Raw genomic sequence first — 22,662 nt, forward strand, 5'->3', positions numbered from 1 at the left:
AAGGTGTGTAGGGAGTTTTATTGAGCAACCCAATTTGAGAAATATAAAAATTATTACCAAATAATTTTCTTGGGTTCATTATAAATCTTTTGGAACTTTAAATAATATTTTAACATATTAGAGGGAATTTTAAAAAATTAAAATTACTTTAATTTCACATATTTTGCCAAATAGATGGTTCAAATGAAAACTTTATCGCAATATGTTCGTAGAATCTTTTGTACACAATTAGCTACACAAATTCATTTATATATATAGTTATAGAGAGAGAGAGAGAGAGAGAGAGAGAGAGAGAGATAGAGAGAGAGACAGAGAGAGAGGGTTGATCCAATATGAACAGTCATTTAGTGTGAAACGTTATCTCAGCCATCTGATCATGATTAATGGCTATCTCAACTATCCAATCACGATTAACAGTTATTTCAACCATCGGATCATGATCAATGGCTATGTTAGTTGTTCGATGATGATCATACGACTGAGATAGTTATTTGCTTGTTTCATACCAAATGGTTTTTTGTATTGGATCAGTCGTATATATATATATATATACACACAGACACACTTATTTATATGATTATTCTTAGTTTTTCCATCTTGTTTTGTATAATTTTTTTAAATTTTTTTCCTTGATATTTAAAAGAAATATTTAAAAAAATTATTAATTTACTAATCTTTTATATATCACTTAAAGTTGTAGCTTTTGCTCAACTCTAAACAGACATATTTTGGCCTTTTTTCAATTACTAAAATTAATCAGATAAAACTACTATATTTTTTTTACATTACTTAAATTATATTAAAAATATAAAAATAACACATTTTAATAATTTTCAATTATCAAAATATCTACCAATTACTCATTTATCTAATACATGAGTTGGTAAATAAATAGACAGAGAAAATCTTTTGCCTTCGACAAAAAAAATGAAAAACAAGCATATTATACTTCGTCGTATTTACCATTAGTTATGTTTAAAAATACAATTTAGAAACCTATGCATAAGAGAAAAAATAACTACATAGATATGTCTTATATGTTATATTCTTTCATTTATTATAAATTAAATGCTTAAGGAATCAATAATGGATTTTTTTTTTGAGTATAGAGGATTTTTCGGAGATGAATTTAAAGGGCGAAATACGAAAAAGAAATAAATAATTTAAATATCTCCGCATTGGCTACATAATGTATTTTTTAAGTACGCGGATACAAATCTTTTATAATTAAAGAAAATAAAAGAAAATTTAAGGAAATTCAACAAAGAATATGATTATTATTTTAATCACAAGTCTATATATATTATATTTATTTAATTATTTAATTTATATTTAATAGTGGATAATATGTTTTAATCACAAGTTACTTCAATCCCACAGAAAAATCTAATATATAAAAAAATTAAAAAAAAAATAAATAATTGATAGAATTTAAATTAGAGATTTGACTAAGGCTATATTTGAAAAATCTCCTTGATACCTATTTTTTTTAATTTTATTTATTTATTATTCTGAAATACACATTTGGAGTAAATTAAATAATTACTGCCCTCCATTCATGGCAAAATCATCAATCGGAAAGACGGTGGCAAATTCATACTGAGCGAAGTTGTCTTTCTTCTCAGTCTCCGTCGGATGGACAGGAGAGATTCCTATGACGAAGGCCTCGTGGCAGCTCTGACCGATCAGGGCGACTCGTCCCGGTTGGGACTCGCTCTGTTCCTCGGACTCGATACACTTGCCGGCAAAATGGGGCTTCCGACGGAGAGGACGAGCAGACAAGCATGCTACGGATGCGGAAGAGAAAATGACGAGAGAGAGAGATGACAGAGAAGACGAGCAGACAAGCAGGCTACGGATGCGGAAGAGAAAACGACGAGAGAGAACTGGAGAAATATCAGCAAGACGGAAGGGGGTTCGTTTAGAAGGAGAATTTTTTTATTTAATTTTAATTTTAATGATAATTTTTAAATACAACCTTTTATTATAATTTTAAATAAGAGAATTAGATTTAATAAAACTTTAGGTAAAAATCTAATAGAAAATATTAAGAACTCGTAAGTAGATAGCCAGCCAAAATTAGATTCTTAAGCATATTTATGTTACGAAGAAGCTTTAACATATGAAATATTTCAAAATCATATTTTAGCCGAATGTATATAAACATTTTACATTGGTAAATTCCTATAGTAACTTATATAATGCTTAAATGTCAAAATAGTAAATTGGCATCATCTATCAACCTACATGGGTTTAGTCAATTATCAAAAATTAAATCCGACGTAACTTATAGAGTATGATTTATCATTTACTTAAGCTTGATAGATCATACAAAACTCTGCATAGTCAGTTCTATAAAGCATGGTTGAATGATTAATGAATTTTCTAAAAGGTTGAAAACTCATTTATTCATGTCTCGATCGATCAATAGGCTTAAGGAACCTAAAATATATAGCTGTTATATATGCTTGATCGATTATACCTTTCCACTGATTGATCAACACTTTTTACGGCCTGTTGGTAATGGGCAAAAAGTAATTAATTTGGTTGGAAAACTCTCTCAAATTCGTAGAAGACCAAGAGTTGAGCTTACATTGGCATACCAAACCTTTGGACAATTATCTTTGGGCATAAAATTATGATTTTACCCAATGAAGAGGAAAACTCCATATTTGGCTAAAGCTCCATTTTCTCTTCCAATTGTTTGCATTCAAAGTTCCATCAAACTCCTATACATTTTATCTCTTGTGCTTAAAGTTTTGGAATAATAGGTCTCACTTGGAGAAAGACTCTCTGAAAAGAAAGTTGTATTTTTTTTGTATTATTGGTAACAGAGCAGACATTATGTTCTGGTGGAAAATTAGAATAGATGTTTCTTACAATCCATTGTAATTGAATTATGAGAAACATTCATTAATGGATCTTTCATCCCATCCCAAAATGTAAAGAAAAAATTATTCTTAAACAAGTATGTGATTGGGATAACTTCAAGACTGAATAAGCTTCAAAGCGTCTACATTCAATTTGATCACCTAGTAATGTACTTGATCACCTAGCATGATCGGTCATTGTTTGCCAATAATAGATCATCCAGAATGTGCACCGGCTCAAAATATAAAACATAGTTGATTAATCGGACATAACTTTGCCAAAATGTTATAAAGTATGATCGATCAATCCTTGTAGAAAAACTTTAGCTCAAATCTACTTGACTAAGTGTAATCAACTGATTGTTGGAATATGTTGGTGATCTGTGTTAAGTATTTGACTTTCCACACCTCTCGGGTTGTATTGGTTGGGTAGTCCGTGTTCAATGCTTCAACGATCGTTTGTTTCTTTATCCTAACAAATCAAACTGGAAGATCTTTAACAAGTGGCAACATCCGTGATAGAGTTCTGTTCATCCTCAAGTGAACCCATGTAGTGTTCAATGCTTCAATCATCGTTTGTTTCTTTATCCTAACAAATCAAACTGGAAGATCTTTAACAAGTGGCAACGTCCGTGATAGAGTTCTGCTCATCCTCAAGTTTCACGATTCTGTTTAGCCTCTTTATATATTCTATTGATTCTCTCACGTAAGAAAATTGAAGGTTGATGAGATGTCGATGTCGATATCGGGTCTTCTATTTTTTAGTCAAACAAAATAGAGATAAGAAGTCAAAGGCTTTTTTTTGCGGCCGCGGTGGTCAAACTTGGAAGACTGAGGCAAGAAGTGTCACTTGTAAGTAAAAATACTTAATAGTAAGTAACTTAGGTTATTATTTTATTAAAACAAATAATAAAAATACAGTCATATACACATACAAGCTTGTTTAACATGTGCTCACATGTATTAGTGGAAGATAAGTATAAATGTGAATTAATGTGTGTGTGTGTATATATATATATATTGATCAACAGTGGAGGTGAAAGGTCACGCTCTTCACTCACCTTTTGTTTTCCATTCTTTCCCCCTCTTCTAATTTTGCCTAATCGCTCGCTCACTCCCATTTGTACATCGTCGCCTCATTGTCTCCGTCGTCGTAGCCCTGCATCCTCACTTCACCTCGAAAAAAAATCCCTCTCACTCTCAGTCGCCTCTCATTTCGTCTCATTTTTGCCTCTATGCGCTTTCCTTCGTCCTCGTTGACAGGCGTGACCTCCACATTGGCCCTCACCTCTTCCTCTTGTTCTTCTCTTTCGTTCCGTCTTTCCCTTCCTTCAATGCTTCTCACTTAGACATTGGCCCTCCTCCACAATCTTCTCACCCAAACACCAACTCTCTTATGGCTGAATTGCTTTTAGTGGATTTGTATTGGTTAATTTGTAGCATTATGGCTTTGATGTTGGATAAGTTGGGAAGAGAAATGTACTTAAACCTTTAGATCTTGGGGTTGAAGGCATGTGTGTGGGAGGACATGTTAGATGTTGTTTTCGTTTTTAATTTGTGGGTCAATAATATATCTCTGATTCTTTATGGGAATTTTTGCATTGATATTTAGTAATCAAAATGAATGATCAATTTTGAGTAGATCCATATGAAAATTTGCTTTATTTTTATGTAGATATGGGTGCTCCCCTTGCTTGGGATTTTGACTAATGGTTTCCTCACTCGAGTAATGATCAAACTCCCATTAGATATTCATCTACTTGTCTATCTTCGGTTGTGCCACATCTATCGATGTATCATGCTCCCGCACAAATAACTTTGACACCACTTTGGGTTGCTCCGTGTTATATTCTAGGGCTTAATCCATTGTAGAGGCTAACAATAAGAGAAGAACAAAGAGGGCGAAGAAGAAGAAGAAGAAGAAGAAGAAGAAGAAGAAAAAGAGAGAAAAGAAGGACTGTACTTCGCTTAGAGAGAAGAAGAGAGAGAACATGAAGGTTTGAGAGAGGAAGGAGGGGGGCGGGGTGGGGGGTGGGGGGGTGTTGTTTTTTTTTTTTTTTTCTTTCATTATGGTTAGCTCCTTTCATATTCTCTTAACACCCTCCTCAAATTGATGGTACAAAAACATCAAACACCCCAAGGTCGAAACATATCTTTTGAAGTGTACCTATTGCAACTGATCAAAAGAAGATGTTTACAAGCTTATTCTTGGAAGGAACATAGTCAATACTAATAAGTCCCGTCTTAAGTTTTCCGCGAATAAAATGACAATCAATATCAATGTATTATGTCCTTGCATGAAACATTTGATTTCTATCAACATGAATGACTGTTTGATTGTCAAAATGAAGTTGCATTGGAGTCTCCACTAGAAAACCTAACTCTATGAGTAAGGATTGAAGCCATAACATCTCACTAATTGTTTGTGTCATAGCCCTGTATTGGGCCTCAGTACCAAATCGCGCTACAACACTTTGTTCCCTGTTGCGCCCCAAATCATTTGGTTGCCACCAACTATTATACAGAAACCGAAGGTAGATTTTCAATCATCAAGAGAACCTACCCAGTTTGTATCTGCAAATCCTTTAACTTTAAAATAACCATGATTCTTATACAATAATCCTTGCTCTAGGCTCTTCTTCAAATACCTTAATACCAATGAGAAAGTTGAGATTTAATCATGAAAGAGTGACTCTTAGGAAAAAGTGCCTCTTTGGAAAAGGCATACATAACTCATTTGAGTTTCACTCACTACAAGAAAAACAACTTTAGGCAACAAAAAACCTAACAATTTTGAAACAAAATTCATTGGCAAAACTAGACTTTTGCTAGGAAATTTGATATTCGTTGGGAGAAGAAATTTGGTAGGAAATATTTTTTTCTTTATTTCTTGTTTTGTTCCCCTTGATCTCTTTTTCTCTTTCTCTTTTTTTCCTTTTGAAAGAAGATAAAAAAATTAATAAAGATTGTAAAGTTACCTCTAATTTTAATTTTAGTTTTTCTAGAAAATAATACTTCAATTTCAGTCTCTTATTTTCTCATTCACATCATTGACTTAAATAGCCATTTTACAGAATATAAATGGAAGAATTATGAGTGATTAACGGGATTACACAATCACCTGATTTACAGAATATTTTCATAATTTCTCCTTAAGGGAAGAAATCTTAGAGTAAATCTTAACACTCCCCCTCAAGTTGATGCATACAAATATCGGATGCCCAACTTGCTAAGTGAGTTGTATAAGTTTTTGCTGTATACTACGCTTGGTCAGAGACAAAATATACCATATATCCGCTCTTCTTGAGCGCTCCATCGGGTGTGATTAGCAGAAGTCAATTTGTACGATCCGATTTGGATGTTCAGTTCGGTCTGGTTCGGTAATTTGGTTCGATCAAGTCTGGTCTTGTCGTCTTCTTCGTCGAGAGCACTTCTGAATAGTGCTCTCACAACGAACCAGAGATGAATTCAAGACAGTCTTCGGTGATGGGTGACGACAAAACGTCTTCGGTGAAGACAGAGCGTCTTCAGTGATTGCAGAGCGTCTTCGGTGATGACATAGCGTCTTCGGTGATGACAGAGCATCTTCAGTGATGTGGTGACGACAAAACGTCTTCGGTGATGAGATAACGTCTTCGGTGATGACATAACGTCTTCGGTGATGACAGGGCATCTTTGGTGATGTGGTGATGACAAAGCGCCTTCGGTTCCGAGGTCTTGTTTTCCAACACTCCCCCTCAAGTTGGGGGTGAGTGAATAGTATGAACGCCCAGTTGCTACAAATATATATATATATTTTTTTTTTGTCAACTCCAAATAGAAGAGTTTGCCCCGTCTAATACCATAACCAAGAATCTTCTGGGTTAGAATGTCCTGAATGGGTAACATTTGCCATAGGGGGCTGCTGATTAGCTTTCATGGATGTCCCCACAGCTTTCCCAACTATCTTTTTACGGGGTTTTTTAGAGAAATCTCACCACTCCGGATAACCAATAATCTCATAAAACCTTTGTTGCGAATGTCTTTTTTCTCCACAGTGAGTACATACCCGGTTGGTACATTTTTTAGAGGATTGAGTGTTCTTACTGCTTGATGATCCTTGTCGATTTTGGTTGACCAAGAACGTCGAGTTCTCTGAGACTGGACGATAGCTCCCCATTGTCTGTATCTGTTGATATTCTCGTCTGACATATGCGTGTACTCTCCAAATCAAGTTTGCGGTCTTTTCGCAAGATTTTTCCACGAACTTGATCAAACTCGGAGTCAAGCCCATTGAGAAAAATATGAACTCGAAACCTAGCCATTACAGAGTTCAACTGGATGAGCCCTTCGACCATTCCTTCCTGAGATATGGTTCTATGATCAATCTCTTGGAAAATAGCAACCAATTCATTGTAGTATGTGGATAGTGGTCTACCATTTTGTTTGGTAGAAAAAGATCTCTGGTTCAACTCAAATATACTGGTTTCATCTGACCCATCATATATTGTTTTGGATATTGCTTCCCATATCTCCTTGGCAGTGGAAAGGCGAATAAATCGTTGCATTAGCAATGGACTCATAGAGTCAATAAGCCAACTTTTGACTCTTTAATTTTCAGTAATCCATGATCCAAGATTGGGATCGCCAGACGCTGGTTTTCTCGTTTCATCGGTGAGATATCTAGCTTTGTTGCGCGTGCCAATTCGCATCTCCATGATCTGGTACCATAATGAATAATTGGTCTCATCGAGGATGATTCTTGTTGGAAATGCAGAATTGTCTTAGTGGACTATAAACTGTGGTGATGGGATAAGTTTGGTTGATGCTCCTTTAGTGGTGGCCATCGATCTGGACTTTTTTTTCTGGTCAGGTTTGGTTTTGGCACGGTTCCATTCGAGTATAGATGTGGTCCGGTTTGTCTTCATTTTGGTTAGGTCCGGTTATGGTCCGGTTATGGTCCGGGTCCGGGTTGGCAGAAGAAATTGTTCGGTTTGGCGACTCGCCAGAAAAAAATAAAATCGGGACCTAAGTTAACGAAAGCGAATTGTTGTTTCCTGTACCTTTGTCTTCGTCTTCGGTGACGGCAGTACCGGTTTCGACGACGGCATGCCTTCTGGTTTCGGCGACGGTAGTATGGTTTTCGGGGAGGCCGAGCGGTGATTCGACTGCGGTTTGGTGGGTTCCAGCTGAGTTCGGGTGGCAGAATTTGGCTTTATTCCTTCGGTGCAGTGGTCGGTTGTGACAAAGGGACAGGTGGTGCAGTCGTCGGTGATTGTCGGCAACGAGGTTTCGGCTACGGGACTGTCGGCAGTCGTAGGGATAAAAAAATCGACAATTTCCTTCGGTGGCAATAGTGATCGACAGCGGGGCCAGTGGTGTGGTATGATGGAAGGCCGAGTGGTAGTTCGGCTACAGTCGTCGAGGTTCTGCCGGAGTGGGATGACGACGGAGAAACTACAGGACAAAGCTTCTGCTATGTTCTTCGGTCAACAGAAAGCTACGGAGAAGCTCGATTCTTCGGCGACGAGAAGGAGAATAAAGACTCCCGCTCTGATACCATCTAGAAAGTAATACTTCAATTTCAGTCTCTTATTTTCTCATTTACATCATCAAATTAAATAACCATTTTATAGAATATAAATGGAAGAATTATGACTGATTAACGGGATTACATAACGAGCGGATTTATAGAATATTTTCATGATTTCTCCTTAAGGGAAAAAATCTCAGAATAAATCTTAACTGTTTTTACTTATAAAATTAATATTTTCTAACTCAAAAAGACCAAAAATAAAGTTTTTTGTTATCATAATGCCACTATATTATCATAATTGTCATAATCTTTATATAGTTAAAACATTTCAATTTAATGGAAATATAAATTGGTCAACGTAATAATTACCTATTAATTAGTGAATAATTAATCAATAAACTTAATAAAGTCTACTTATGTAACTAAGTATTTAGTTAATTAATTCTTGTATTATCAAACTAAATAACCCATTCATTGCAATAACTAATCAATTATTTAATGGAACAGGTAATAATTACTTACTTGTCTAATTAATTAAATACATTTTAATTATATAATTACATTCATAATTGTGTTATTTACTTAAAAAAAGTAATATAACATATTATGTTACTAAATAATTTAAAAATATATGAAATTAAATATATGTTAATAACTAAATTATTAATTTAATTTAAACAATAATTATAATATAAAATATAATAAATCATAAATCCTAAAATAAATAATTAAAAATAATAACTTAAGATATTGAACTCTAAAATTTAATAATATAAATTCATAATTTTTATTTGTTAATTTTTATAATTAAGCTCATATTTAAATAAATAAATAGATTAATTATTAAATTTATAATTAATTTATCTAAATTATAATTAAATAAGATATTTAAAATTTTAATTCATAAATATGTTGTTTATTTAAAAAAAGGGAATTTCCCTAAAATACCCATTTAAAATAAATTATTTTCAAAAATACTGACATCATCAAAATATTTCTAAAACTACCCAACTTTGACCGGTCAAATGCCTATGTGTGCAGTCAAAAGCAACACATGAGCTTTGACTGTTTATGTGTCGCCACTTCATCAATGCAGTAAACATAGATCGACACATCATCTACCACATCATTATTTTACCACATCATCTGCGACATAACCTGCAACCCTCATCGCCAACTCTGCCACATTCATTACGTTCATAATGGGTCTTGATACATTCTTACATTCATCACTCCGTCTACCAAGTTTGATTAAACAAGCTTTACTCCGTCTTCCAAGTTTGACCACAGCGGCCACCAAAAAAGCCTTCGACTTCTTTATCTCTCTTTTGTTTGGCTAAAATACAGAAGAGCCGATATCGACATCTCATCTTCTCTCTCAACGATGATTTTCTTACGTGAGAGAATCAATAAAATATACAATGAGGCTAAACGGAATCGTGAAACTTGAGGTTGAGCAGAACTGTATCATGGAGGGTGCCACTTGTTAAAGATCTTCCAGTTCGATTTGTTTGGATAAAGAAACGAACGATGATTGAAGCATTGAACACGGGCTCACTTCGCTGTCGTTGCCGTTTCTTTTCCATCCAACAAGTTGATCTGTAATCGAGCGGTAAAAGGAGTAATAATTTGACTCTTCTTCTGTTTCTAGTCTGCACGAGCGACAGAGTCCTCCATTTTTTACTCTACCAAGTTATGGGTCAGAAATTCTTTATTGCTTTGACGAGCACGGGGATTCGGGATTGTGGTTTCCACCTTCCTCGCAGAGAACTATAAATAAAGGAACGTCTTCCTCCATTAAACCATCCCAATTCTTACTTTCAGAGTCCTCAGTCTTGTATACTTGCGGAGTTCTCAGCCTCGTATCAATTAAGGAGTCGTGAGAATGGCGGAAGTTGCAAAGCGTCCATACGCTCCGAGTGCGAACCCAGAAATAGTTGAAACGCAACAGAGGATACAAGATAGTCCTGAAGGTAAGCCTATACACATCTTGGAGAGCTTTCGATTCAGTAATGGCTCAGGCCTGCTATGAGTTTTTATCGAAGCCAAAGCGTTAATTTGTGAGTTGTGAGAATGCAGATGGGTGGGACAAATGCTGGGAGAATGGGAATACTCCATGGGATTTGGGACGGCCACAGCCAGTCATCGTCCATCTTCTGAATTCCGGTGCTCTTCCCAAGGGGAGGGCTCTCATTCCAGGCTGTGGGAGTGTGAGTCTCTCACTTTCCTCTCCTCTCATAATTTTAACATTTACAGGGATGGGAAGACTGATTTGGTTTAATTCGTGACATTTACAGGGTCACGATGTTGCTGCCATCGCTGCGCCAGACCGATTTGTTGTAGGCTTAGACATTTCAGAAAATGCCATCAAGAGAGCAAAAGAGGTTAGCACTGAGACAACCCAGAGACAGATGCTGTTCTTGTTCCGATAGTATTGTCTTTTTTATTTTTAATTCTTGCCTGATTAAAATATCTGAATGCAAATCCAGTTATCTTCCTCTCTTCCGAACGCAAATTGCCTCGACTTTCTGAAGGCGGATTTCTTCGCTTGGAAACCAGCTGAACAATTCGATCTCATTTTCGATTATACGTGAGTACCCATGATTCTCGGACTAGATATTAAATCGCCCTGTGAGTTATTCTTCCGTCTCTGATAACTTGAATGAATCTCTGCAGGTTCTTCGCCGCAGTAGACCCAAGTTTGAGGCCTGATTGGGGGAGCAAAGTTGCAGATCTTCTTAAACCCGATGGGGAGCTTATAACCTTGATCTCTCCGGTCAGTACTTCCTCCACCATATTCATCTCTTCCCTCTGTTGATTGCATCCAGAAGTAATCTGCTCTTGAAGCAGCAATGCTGAAATTTAATATTTGTGTTTCGTATTACAGATTAGTGAGCACTTTGGGGGACCCCCTTACGGTGTTTCCGTTGCTGAGTAATTCTTCGCCCCTTATTCCTCATTTTTCACCATTTATAATCATTCAAATTTGCGACATTCTCTGTTCGATTGAAATTCATTACTCATTTTTGAAACTTGGTTCTTTGGCAGCTACCAGAAAGTACTGATTCCGTTGGGCTTTGAGGCAATTTCGATTGTTGATAATGAACATTCAATAGAAACTCGCAAGGTATTTCTCTATTTTCTCCTTTTTCTCAGTCTCTATCCTGCCAGGTTCAGTTCCAGTCCAGAGAGTCATCGTGCTAACATCGAAGGGATGTTTTCCACAGGGATTAGAAAAGCTTGGACGATGGAAGAAGTCTGAGAAGTAGCATAAGCATTGTGATTGATGATGACTTGATAAAATTGCTTCTGGAAAATCCCCAAATCGGGAGACGAAGCTCCTCTGTTATTTCGGAAAAACAGAGTGACTTTCGTTCACTTCTGTAAGTTGTATATACAGAGAAGGAAAAAAATAAAAACGAGTTGGCGCACTGCCTGACTCGCTAACTTAACACACATACAACTCATTACAACCCATTTACAACTCACAACTCAGTTCAGCAACTCAGTATAACCATAACTCGTAATACCCCCTCCTCAAGTTGGCGCATGAATGTCAAGAATGCCCAGCTTGGAAAGAAAAGCAGAGAACAATGGCAAGCCAAGTGGTTTAGTGAAACAATCAGCAAGTTGATGAGAAGCAGTGATGTGGAAGAGTTTAATAAACCCATCTTGAACTCTGTCACGCACAAAATGACAATCAATCTCAATGTGTTTTGTACGCTCGTGAAACACTGGATTGGTGGCAATGTGAACAGCAGATTTGTTATCACAATAAACAGCCACAAGATGAGTATGAGAAATGTGAAAATCCTTCAGTAAGTAAATGAGCCAAAGCAACTCAGCAACAGTGTTTGCAAGAGCCCGATATTCAGCCTCAGCAGAAGATCTAGAAACCACAGTTTGCTTCTTGGATTTCCATGAAATAAGCGAACTACCAAGAAATATACAAAAACCAGTAATAGACCGCCGAGTATCCGGACAACCAGCCCAATCAGAATCTGTAAAGGCAGTCAAGTTAAGTGTGGAGGAAGACGAAAAATGAAGACCTTGTCCAGGGGAATTCTTAATATACTGCAACACACGATGAGCTGCTTGGAGATGAGGCATCCGAGGAGCAGCCATGAACTGACTTAGTTGATGTACAGCAAAAGTTATATCTGGTCTAGTAATGGTCAAATAAAGCAACCTCCCAACTAATCTTCGATAAATCTTAGGGTCCTCAAGAAGAGTACCTTCAGATTTTGAAAGCTTAAGATGCTGCTCCATAGGTGTTTTGGCAGGTTTAGAAGCTAGAAAACCAGCATCAGACAAAAGATCTAAGGCATTTTTGCGTTGAAAAAGAGATATCCCAGATTGATTACGGGCCACTTCAAGTCCCAAAAAATACTTCAAGGGTCCAAGATCTTTGAGCTTGAACTTCTGATGAAGAAAAACTTTGAAGGTGTCTACAAATGCCATATCATTACTGGCTATCAATATGTCATCAACATATATTAATAAAACCATGAAACTGGAACCTTGAGTTTTGGTAAAAAGAGAATAATCAGCTTTGGACTGTTGAAAACCAAGAGAAACTATGGTGGAAGAAAATTTTTCAAACCATTGGCGTGAAGCTTGCTTTAAGCCATACAAAGACTTAGTTAGCTGGTATACTCTTTTATCACCTTGATCACCAAAACCAGGAGGTAAATCCATATACACTTCCTCAAGCAAATCCCCATGAAGAAAAGCATTGTTGACATCTAATTGAATAAGATGCCAACCTTTAATAGCAGCAATGGAAAGAAGACATTTAACTGTCACCATCTTAGCAACAGGACAAAAAGTGTCAAAATAATCAATGCCCTCTTTTTGTGTAAACCCCTTAGCAACTAAGCGAGCCTTATACCGTTCAAGTGTCCCATCAGAACGAAGCTTCACCTTATAAACCCATTTGCAACCAATTGTAGCCTTACCAGGTGGAAGAGTTGTTAAAATCCATGTTTTATTTGTTTCCAAAGCTGTAATTTCTTCAGCCATGGCAGTCTTCCAATGAGGAATTTTGACAGCTTGAGTGAATGTTTTAGGCTCAAAAAATGTTGAAAGAGCAACAACAAAAGCTGTATGTTTAGATGTAAGACGAGAATAAGATACAAAATTGGAAAGAGGATACAAAGTACCTGTTTGAGAACCAGCCATCGTATTAGGAGATGTTGGAGGTAAAGCTGTTGAAGAAGCCATATGGCAATGAAAATCATGCAGATATCCAGGTAACCTGTGAGCTCGAGAAGATCTTCTAAGAGGAAGATCATTAGAGACAGGTAATGTATGATCTGTGTCAGAATGCTGATTTTGAAAATAAGGTTCAGATTCAAGAGGTATATGAGATGAATGATCAATTGAAGGAGATGCAATATCAGAGTGCTGAGAAAAAAAATCAACCAATGGTTTTGGAAGAACAATTGGAATAGATGAATTCAAATGCTGAGATATGGATTTAAAAGGAAATACATGCTCATGAAATGTGACATCCCGGGAAACAAAAGAAATATGATCATCAAGATCATATAATTTGTAACCCTTGATGGCAAGAGGATATCCAAGAAATATACATCTACGAGCTCTAGGAGCAAACTTGGATCTGTTATGTGATAAAGTGGAAGCATAACACAAAGATCCAAAAACCTTCAAATGATCATAAACAGGAGGTTTATTGAAAAGCAACTCATGAGGACTTTTACCTTGCAAATATGGAGAAGGTATTCTATTTATCAAATAAACAGCAGTAAGAATTGAATAAGACCAGAAATGCAAAGGTAAATGAGATTGAAACATGAGTGCTCGAGCCACATTTAAAATATGTTGATGTTTCCTTTCTACAACTGAATTCTGTTGTGGAGTGGCTACACAAGAGAGTTGATGAATTATTCCTTTGCTAGCAAAGAATGAAGGCATAGCAAATTCACTACCATTATCAGTTCTCACATACTTGATTTTAGTATGAAATTGAGTGTCAACCAGAACTATGAAATGTTGTAAAAGAATCCGAGCATCAGATTTGGATTTCAACAAGTAAACCCAAGTACTACGAGTATAATCATCAACTATTGTTAAAAAGTATTTAAAACCATCCAAGGAAGAGGATTGAAATGGTCCCCATATATCACAATGTATGAGTTCAAAAGAACAACATGTTTTTGTTTGACTGTGTAAAGGAAAAGGTAATCTCTTGTGTTTAGCAAGAGGACATACATCACAAATCATTGAATTAGAACCAGCAATTTGTGGAACAAAAGACGATAACAATTTCATGCGAGATGGAGATGGATGACCCAATCTCTTATGCCAAATGACAAAATCAGAATTTCTGGAATGAAAACCAAAAACAGAATTAGAAACCACAATTTTATGGGAGGTCACAGGTGGTTCTGGTTTCTGCAGTATATAAAGCCCTTCACAAGCTTTACCCTTCCCAATCATGCTCCAATGGATGGGGTCCTGAAGAAAACAAAAATCATGAAAGAATGTGATACAACATGATGAAGATTGAGTAAGCTTGCTAACAGAAATTAGATTAAAATTGAAGGAAGGAACACACAAAACATTGTATAGTGTGAGTTGAGGAAACAAATGAATGGATCCAATATGTGTAACTGGTGCAAAAAAACCATTTGGCAATTTTACAAATGAATTCTGAATAGGCTTATATGAATCAAAAAAAGATATGGAATGAACCATATGATCCGTAGCACCAGTATCAATGATCCATTCATCATTATGAGTCAACCTAGATTTAACAGTATTAAACGAAAAAACAGAATGTGAAGATGCAGAATCACCCTTACCAGATAAATGTTCAAGTGGAGATGTTACCATATTTGCATTGTGTGATGAAAAATTTGAGGATTGAGTATTGAGTAAAGCCAACAATTGTTGACATTGCTCTGGAGTTAAAGGTAATGAAGAAATAGTTGATGATTCTGCTGCAACATTGTTAGCAGAGGCAGAGTGATTAGCAGAAAAATTTGAAGAGTTAGAAGAATTGGAAGACCTGCCTTTAAACTTATATCCTGGAGGATATCCATGCAATTTAAAACATTTCTCCACTGTATGTCCTAGTATGGAACAATGAGAACATATAGGTTTACGATGGTTAGACTTGTTCTGACGAACAGATTTAGCATCAGCAATGGCAGCAGCTGCAGTAGCAGCAGCAGCTGCTGCAGTAACAGTAGCAGCAGCAGGTATGGCAGGTAACATTATAGTTCCAATTTCTCGTTGACGTTCTTCTTGAATGATCAAAGAATAGACCTTGTTAATGGAAGGCAATGGATCATTAAGGAGGATCTGACCTCTAATGTGCGAAAATGAGTCATTTAGTCCCATTAAAAATCGCATAACATAGTCTTGTTGCTGCATTTCCATCAACGACTTCAATGCTCCACAGGAACAAACAGGTAATGGATGGTAATTCATCAATTCATCCCAGAGACTTTTCATTTTTGTAAAATAGGAACTTACGAAAAGATCATCTTGAATGAGAGATGCAATGGATTTTTGCAATTGATAAATGCGAGGTCCATTCCCTTGCGAAAATCTCTCATTGAGTTCGGACCACATCGCCTGAGCTGAATCAGCGTAAATGACGCTGGCAGCTATCTCCCGTGAAAGTGAATTCAAGATCCACGAGAGTACCATATTGTTGCAACGAATCCACAGATGAAACATAGAGGATGTTTCAGAAGGAGACGGAAGAGATCCGTCAACGAAACATACCTTGTTCTTGGCGGTTAACGCCATTATCATCGAGCGACGCCAGGTGTTGAAGTTTTCACCGGTGAGAAGTTGAGTGACGAGAATATTTCCCGGATTGTCGCCGTGATGAAGATAATACGGATTTGAAGAATCCATTTGACGAACAGGAAACGAGATCTCGTCTAGCTCTGATACCATGATAAAATTGCTTCTGGAAAATCCCCAAATCGGGAGACGAAGCTCCTCTGTTATTTTGGAAAAACAGAGTGACTTTCGTTCACTTCTGTAAGTTGTATATACAGAGAAGGAAAAAAATAAAAACGAGTTGGCGCACTGCCTAACTCGCTAACTTAACACACATACAACTCATTACAACCCATTTACAACTCACAACTCAGTTCAGCAACTCAGTATAACCATAACTCGTAATATGACTCGTCCATGATTCAGCATTCCAAATTAACGCGAGCAGAATCATCTGAATTGAAGCTAGCAAGCTCGGCACCCGTTTCTCCATTCTCGACTTCATCTTCTCTTTTTTAAAATAAGATTTCTCTCGTGTTTGCTTGTACTTTTTTTTTTTTAACTAAATCGATTAAATAAGATCTATTATTGGTAGACAATGATCGATCATACTAAAGCTAGCTTTCTAATCTAGGCTTCAAAGCCAAAGTGATTCTAACATGTTTCAAAGTTAGCTATGCTTCAATAAAATATGTTACGAATGCCAAAATTTCACTTGTTCCTCGATTTCTAAGATTTTTCTAGACAATTTAGACTCTAATATTTCATTATTCGTTTCTTTACTTATGGGTGCTTCTTCAAGATAACTTGACACATTTGTGGATATGCATATGCCGATTCTTTTGCATAAACTTTGATTTTTGTATAAATTTCAATTATTAGTTCGATTAAGTTTTGTTATCATCAATATTTGGATGAGAGTCAAAACTCGATCAACATTGATAAACCCTGTATGGGTCTAAGCTATGTTGATTAGTTGGCTTTTGGAATACTTTCAAGGGTATAGATATGAAAGTGTTGTAGGTCTTTGAATAGGTGGACACTACTATCAATAATTTTGTGAATCTAGGCAAGAGTGCGTAATAAATTGCTGTTAATCCTTTTGTGGGTTTAGGTAAGTGTACCTAGTTGTTGCAAATTGTAAGTCCCTAAAGTGGACAAATGTGCTAAAGTTCTTAGTTTAGATATAGGCTAGAGAGCTTAGTGTGCTATAAATCTATGTGAGAGTGTACTATGTAAGTTAGTTTCTATGGTCAATTGAGTGTTGTAAGTTCCAACATAGGCAACATTGTAATTTGCTTTAGTAACAATTTTTTGTAGATATTGTTAGGCCTTTGAACATTGTGAATTAATTCTAAGATGCTAAGATAGAATTGTGAACCAATATAAATCCCAATGCATTCATCGTCTTTTTTGTTTTTTACTTTTGCCTGAACATTGAATTTAATATCAAGAAGGGAGGGGGGGGGAATCGGTGGTGAATCGAATTACCTAGTGAAAGTGAATTACTTTTTTGCATTAGTGTGCTCAATGAAAAGTGCAATGTAAAATACTTTCTTGTTAGTGTGCACAATAAAAAAAACAGTGGCAAGTGGAGAATAAATTTATTAATAAAATACTGTGATAGATTTAACTTTATTAAAATATTTTATTTAAAATTTTAATTAACAAAATAAGATAAATAATTTAAATATTTAAATAAAATATTAAATTAATTAAATATAAAAATAATATACCTAAACAAGCATGGTTACTTTCATAATATCTAGATACTTAATCAAATTCTTACTTTTATAATATCTAAATTATCACTCTTAAATTAGTAATTTAATATACTATTACAAGTCATGAACATAACAAATAAATAAATATGATATTTTATTAATAAAATAAGATATTCTTTTGTTTAGTCTAAAATAATATAATATTTATAATGTAAAATAAAAAATATTATTTTACTTAATTAGAAACTTATATTATTTAAACAAAAATATTTACTATATATACTTAATCAAATTCTTACTTTTATGATATCTTAATAATTACTCTTAAATTAGTAATTTAATATAATATTAAAATTATAAATATAATAAATAAATAAATAAGATATTTTATTAATAAAATGATATGAGTATTTTCATTAAAACCCAGTTGAATTTTCAGCATCAAGCATCGAGTGAAATAACGAGTGAAACTGAAAATTCACTGGTATAATAGAGTGAATTCACTTTCAGTCATTTTTTTCACTTAAACGAGTGAAAGTGAATTACCTATGTAATTCACTTGTACTCTCAACGTACACAACGCACTATCAATTTTGGAGCCACTTTCCCTAAAGAAAGTGAATTCACTTTCACTTACATAGTGCACAAACAGGCCGCAAGTTGCAATTACAATTCATAAGTTATGAACACACGTAGGTCCAACTAAAACAAAGTTAAAAATCAACAACAACGTGAACATACCTATTCACCTCCCTTAAGTTTTGTTCCTCATGGGACCTAACAGGTGGTATCCGAGCAAGTTGACTTTGAAAGCTTAGTATTCAGATTAAGTACTATAGATCCCAATTGGAAATTATAACAACAATACACAAGCCCCTATCTTCTTAAGAACTTAGTAAGCATCGAAGCTCTGGACTACATTACATTTTTAGAGGGTCACGATCCATATGCCCCTCCAATGTTTGATGGGACTCAATAACAATTGTCGGAGTAATGAATGAAAGTATTTATTTAGCTAGAGAATTTTGACATGTGATAATCCATTTGTCATGGACCCTGACTCCCATTTCAAGAACTAAATGGCTAATAAATTCCCAAGTCTATGAGTAATTGTGACAACATTGCCAAGGTAAATAGAAATGTCATCGCCAAAGAACTCTTGCTTAATGCTTTGAGAAATGAAGTGGTTAGTTTTTTTTTTTAAAATCAACCAGAGACATTTGGTGCAAATTAGAGTTTGATTACTTCAAGGACTCCAAGTGTAGCTCTTCTTATAGAGAGTGTTTATATTGAAGAAGATGAAATTAGGAGTGAAAATGAAGAGAAACTTGACTTTGGAGGAATTACTATCTATGATTGATGAATCAAGGATTGCTCCTACAAGAAAAACCTAAGAGAGCAAAGACTTTGGTGAAAGAACAGACTAAAGATGAAGCTGTAGGAAGAGAGGTTGCTGTTTGTCCTTTTGAATAGTTTGCTCTCTGTTCGTCGCGCCGTCCCCCGCGTACTCCGTCTAAATGTCCAGGGAATCACGCCGTCGATCGCGGCGTGATAATAGCTGGAGAGGATGACCAAGGAGCTCGCGGAGGGGCCATTCACACTCAAATGAGTTCATGGAAACAATGGATTCTCAAGCTTAACAAGGTTACTGAAAGTCGGAAATGGTAAGTAGCTCTCTTGAACTATTTACTCTCTTTAAAATTTAAACGATACTTGGTGAAGAAGACGATTGATTTTTGAGATTTGTCGTTTCAGAGGCACAAAACTGATAAAACACACCTTGCGCGAATTCGTAAATTAATCAGGACGTGGAAGGCATCTTCTGATCTCTCATATTTTAATGGTTGAACGGTGAATGTAATCCCCTAGATAAGCTGAACGAGAACTTTTCACAGAGAACTAAATCTCTCGTTCATCAACTTCAGAGGGAATAAGATGCTAATAAGAATTGAGAATTTCAAATTTCTGCAACTGTTGAACCGTATCCGGCACGCTTGGTTCAATGGTTTGAAAAGTTTTTAATTATTGTTGAGGGTGAGACATGAAATCTAACTCGTAATTAAACAGAATGATCGCGTAATTACTGTCTGTGTCGGCCATTCTATCCTGTATCAGATCATTAAAATACTCCTGAGAGATGAAAAAGAAACTCACAGAGAAGAAAAGAAAAAGAGCAGGTCAAGTTCTTTGGATTTTGGAGTAAAGATAAAGCTCAAAGTTTCAGTTTCAGAGAAGGAGAGAGAGACAAAGAGCGTGCAATCACGACGTCGACAAGAAGAATGGGGTCCGCGTTTGGTTTCTAACTTGACTTACTTGCCTCCGCCTGTTTCCCTTTACAGTACTCCATCGCCTCGGCCATTAACAAGGATACCGATACGTCGATCCCTGGCTTTTCCTCTCTCCGTCTTCATCTCTCACTCTCTCTCATGATGAAGCTCTGCCCGAATTTGGACCGAGAAGATGGGTTGGAAACCGTCCTCGAAGTCCCAATCCCTGAAGAAGTGTTAAAATCGTACAACGGCGGCAACAACAATGGGAGATCCTGGCAAAACATGAAGACATGGATGAGGTGCAATGTGGAGAGATCCTCTCCTCCCTCGTCTATCTTAGGAGGAAGACAAGCGGAGCTTCAGCTCTTACTAGGAGTAGTCGGGGCTCCTCTTACCCCTCTCCCCATCTGCGGAGACCACTACCTCAACCGCAACATCAAAGATCACCCCATTGTGAGTTTCTTCTTCTTCTTCCGTCGTCGTTTCAATAGTTTCTAAAGGAACCCATTTACAAATCTTGGTTAATTCTTCAGGAATTAAGATTGTTAATCACTGTTGATCAAAATGTGTCTAGCAGGAGGCATCGATGGCGAAGTACATCGTCCAACAATATGTCGCCGCAACCGGCGGTGAGAAAATTCTAGGCTCCATCAACAGCATGTATGCGATCGGGAAAGTAACGATGTCGGCTTCTGAATTTCAATCTGGAGGTGGTCGTCAGAATAGCAAAAACAAGATGATGAAGGTGAAGAGATCGCAGTACAGCGAGGTGGGAGGGTTTGTGCTCTGGCAGAAGAGACCCGATTTGTGGTGTCTGGAGCTCGTCGTGTCCGGCTGCAAGATTAGTGCCGGAAGCGACGGGAAGGTGGCATGGAGACAGACTCCATGGCACCAATCTCATGCTTCCAGAGGACCACCTCGGCCATTACGTCGCTCCCTACAGGTGAATTTCTTTCCAAATTTCTTTGTGAGGATCAAGTTCATTTTCAAATTTCTTCTACTGTGATTCAGTACGCTCCTTTCCTATGATAATTCGGAAAACTATTTCTTCGTAGCTCAAATACAAAACGAGATTCGATTGACTGAATTTCCTCTGTTAAAGCTAAAGTGCATGTAATTTAATTTCACAAAAAAAAAAGCTGCCCCTTTACTAGTTCGACTTTTTCTTTTTCCCTCTTTGTTTGCACTGATGCCCATGGTTGTTAGATCTCTCTGGTCACGTCCCTTCCTCTCTGCAATTTGACTCCATGGGGTTCTTTTGATTTTTGGAATCTACGATACCGGCACTTTCTCCCTTTACTTTTTCGTTTTTCTGTAAGAGGGCTTCTCTGAAACGTAAACCAGGTCTGGTTTATAGTTCTGATCCATTTAATAAGAGGATTGAGTTAAGATCATAGACAGTTTTGTAGAAGTGAAAAAAGAAATGAAAAGGTAGGAGAAAAATTGTCGAAAAATGTTGTTCATCTTCACCAAATCTAAATGAATGTTATTGATGGGATCTGCGCAGGGTCTTGACCCAAGAGCCACCGCCAACTTGTTCTCCAGTGCCATCTGCAATGGTGAAAGAACGATAAATAACGAGGACTGTTTCTTACTGAAACTGGAAGCCGAACCTTCAGCATTGAGGGCCAGAAGTGGCAATAATGTCGAGATCATACGCCACACAGTATGGGGCTACTTCAGCCAGAGAACCGGCCTTCTAGTCCAGTTCGAAGATTCGCACCTTCTACGAATCAAGACCTCAGACGGGGACAGTGTCTACTGGGAGACCACCATGGCTTCTTTAGTGGAGGACTACAGGCTTGTCGATGGCGTTAGTATCGCTCATTGCGGAAAAACTACAGTCTCCCTGTTTAGGTTCGGCCACAACTCAGACAGCCATAGTCGGACGTTCATGGAGGAGACATGGACGATCGAGGAAGTGGATTTCAACATATGGGGTTTGTCTATGGATTGCTTTTTGCCGCCCGGAGACCTGAAGAAAGAACGGGAAATGTGCGAGGTTACGATGGAGAAGAAGAAACACATGTCTCCCTTGCCTCAGCCATTAACGAAGATGAGCACTTCTAAGGTTGTGGCAGTAAACCTGGACGACGATGAAGAAGAGCAATAAATTTTGATTATCGTTTTTTTATTTGTATATATAAATCTGGACTATATACGATTATGTAGGCGAGATCAGAGAGATACTGGCTAAGATTTGTTTTAGAAATCATTTTCTTACAAGTAAGATCAGATCGAACGAAGGCACTTCACGATTGGGTTCTGATCTAACTTGGGTGATCCAGTTCCTTACAAGAAATGAGGTTTTTGTCGGTACAACAAATGCCAAGAAAAGATTAAATTTCGCCTTTGATAACCCTCATATCTATATTTTTTTTAAATATTTGTGGTGAAGAATGCTTCAATGGATAATATTATTTTTTTAATTTTAAAATTATTTTTTTTAGTGAAAAATTTCACTGATAAATTTTTTAGATGTATTCCAAAAATATTTTATGAAAAAAATGTCTACCAAAGAT

The 22,662-nt window shown here is 36.5% G+C and overlaps 2 protein-coding genes across 2 annotated transcripts; both read left to right on the plus strand.

Moving 5' to 3' along the window:
* The first annotated feature begins 10,270 nt into the window (after nucleotides 1–10,270).
* On the plus strand, nucleotides 10,271–11,709 carry LOC137947741 (probable thiol methyltransferase 2). The gene is made up of 8 exons (XM_068793511.1): nucleotides 10,271–10,358; nucleotides 10,465–10,595; nucleotides 10,683–10,769; nucleotides 10,875–10,975; nucleotides 11,062–11,161; nucleotides 11,273–11,319; nucleotides 11,434–11,512; nucleotides 11,613–11,709. The coding sequence occupies exons 1-8, from the start codon at nucleotides 10,271–10,273 to the stop codon at nucleotides 11,652–11,654; spliced, it is 675 nt and encodes a 224-aa protein (XP_068649612.1). The 3' UTR covers nucleotides 11,655–11,709.
* Nucleotides 11,710–20,296: 8,587 nt separating this feature from the next.
* LOC137949104 (uncharacterized) lies at nucleotides 20,297–22,328 on the plus strand. The gene is made up of 3 exons (XM_068795378.1): nucleotides 20,297–20,593; nucleotides 20,718–21,083; nucleotides 21,648–22,328. Exons 1-3 carry the CDS (start codon nucleotides 20,297–20,299, stop codon nucleotides 22,251–22,253), a joined length of 1,269 nt encoding a protein of 422 aa, XP_068651479.1. The 3' UTR covers nucleotides 22,254–22,328.
* The last annotated feature ends 334 nt before the right edge of the window (nucleotides 22,329–22,662 follow it).

This window comes from Aristolochia californica, unplaced genomic scaffold (assembly GCF_029961685.1).
Source record: "Aristolochia californica isolate CCGP_79_NKW_82.1479 unplaced genomic scaffold, dmAriCali1.0.hap1 SCAF_13, whole genome shotgun sequence".
In the NCBI taxonomy this organism is placed as follows: domain Eukaryota; kingdom Viridiplantae; phylum Streptophyta; class Magnoliopsida; order Piperales; family Aristolochiaceae; genus Aristolochia; species Aristolochia californica.

What these genes read in the sequence shown, in the direction of transcription:
- LOC137947741 (XM_068793511.1), top strand. Translation starts at nt 10,271, where the DNA reads ATGGCGGAAGTTGCAAAGCGTCCATACGCTCCGAGTGCGAACCCAGAA. An exon ending in GATCTCATTTTCGATTATAC is followed by an intron (nt 10,976 to 11,061) that starts GTGAGTACCCAT and finishes GAATCTCTGCAG; the next exon opens with GTTCTTCGCCGCAGTAGACC. An exon ending in TTATAACCTTGATCTCTCCG is followed by an intron (nt 11,162 to 11,272) that starts GTCAGTACTTCC and finishes TTCGTATTACAG; the next exon opens with ATTAGTGAGCACTTTGGGGG.
- LOC137949104 (XM_068795378.1), top strand. Translation starts at nt 20,297, where the DNA reads ATGATGAAGCTCTGCCCGAATTTGGACCGAGAAGATGGGTTGGAAACC. An exon ending in ACATCAAAGATCACCCCATT is followed by an intron (nt 20,594 to 20,717) that starts GTGAGTTTCTTC and finishes TGTGTCTAGCAG; the next exon opens with GAGGCATCGATGGCGAAGTA. An exon ending in CATTACGTCGCTCCCTACAG is followed by an intron (nt 21,084 to 21,647) that starts GTGAATTTCTTT and finishes GGATCTGCGCAG; the next exon opens with GGTCTTGACCCAAGAGCCAC.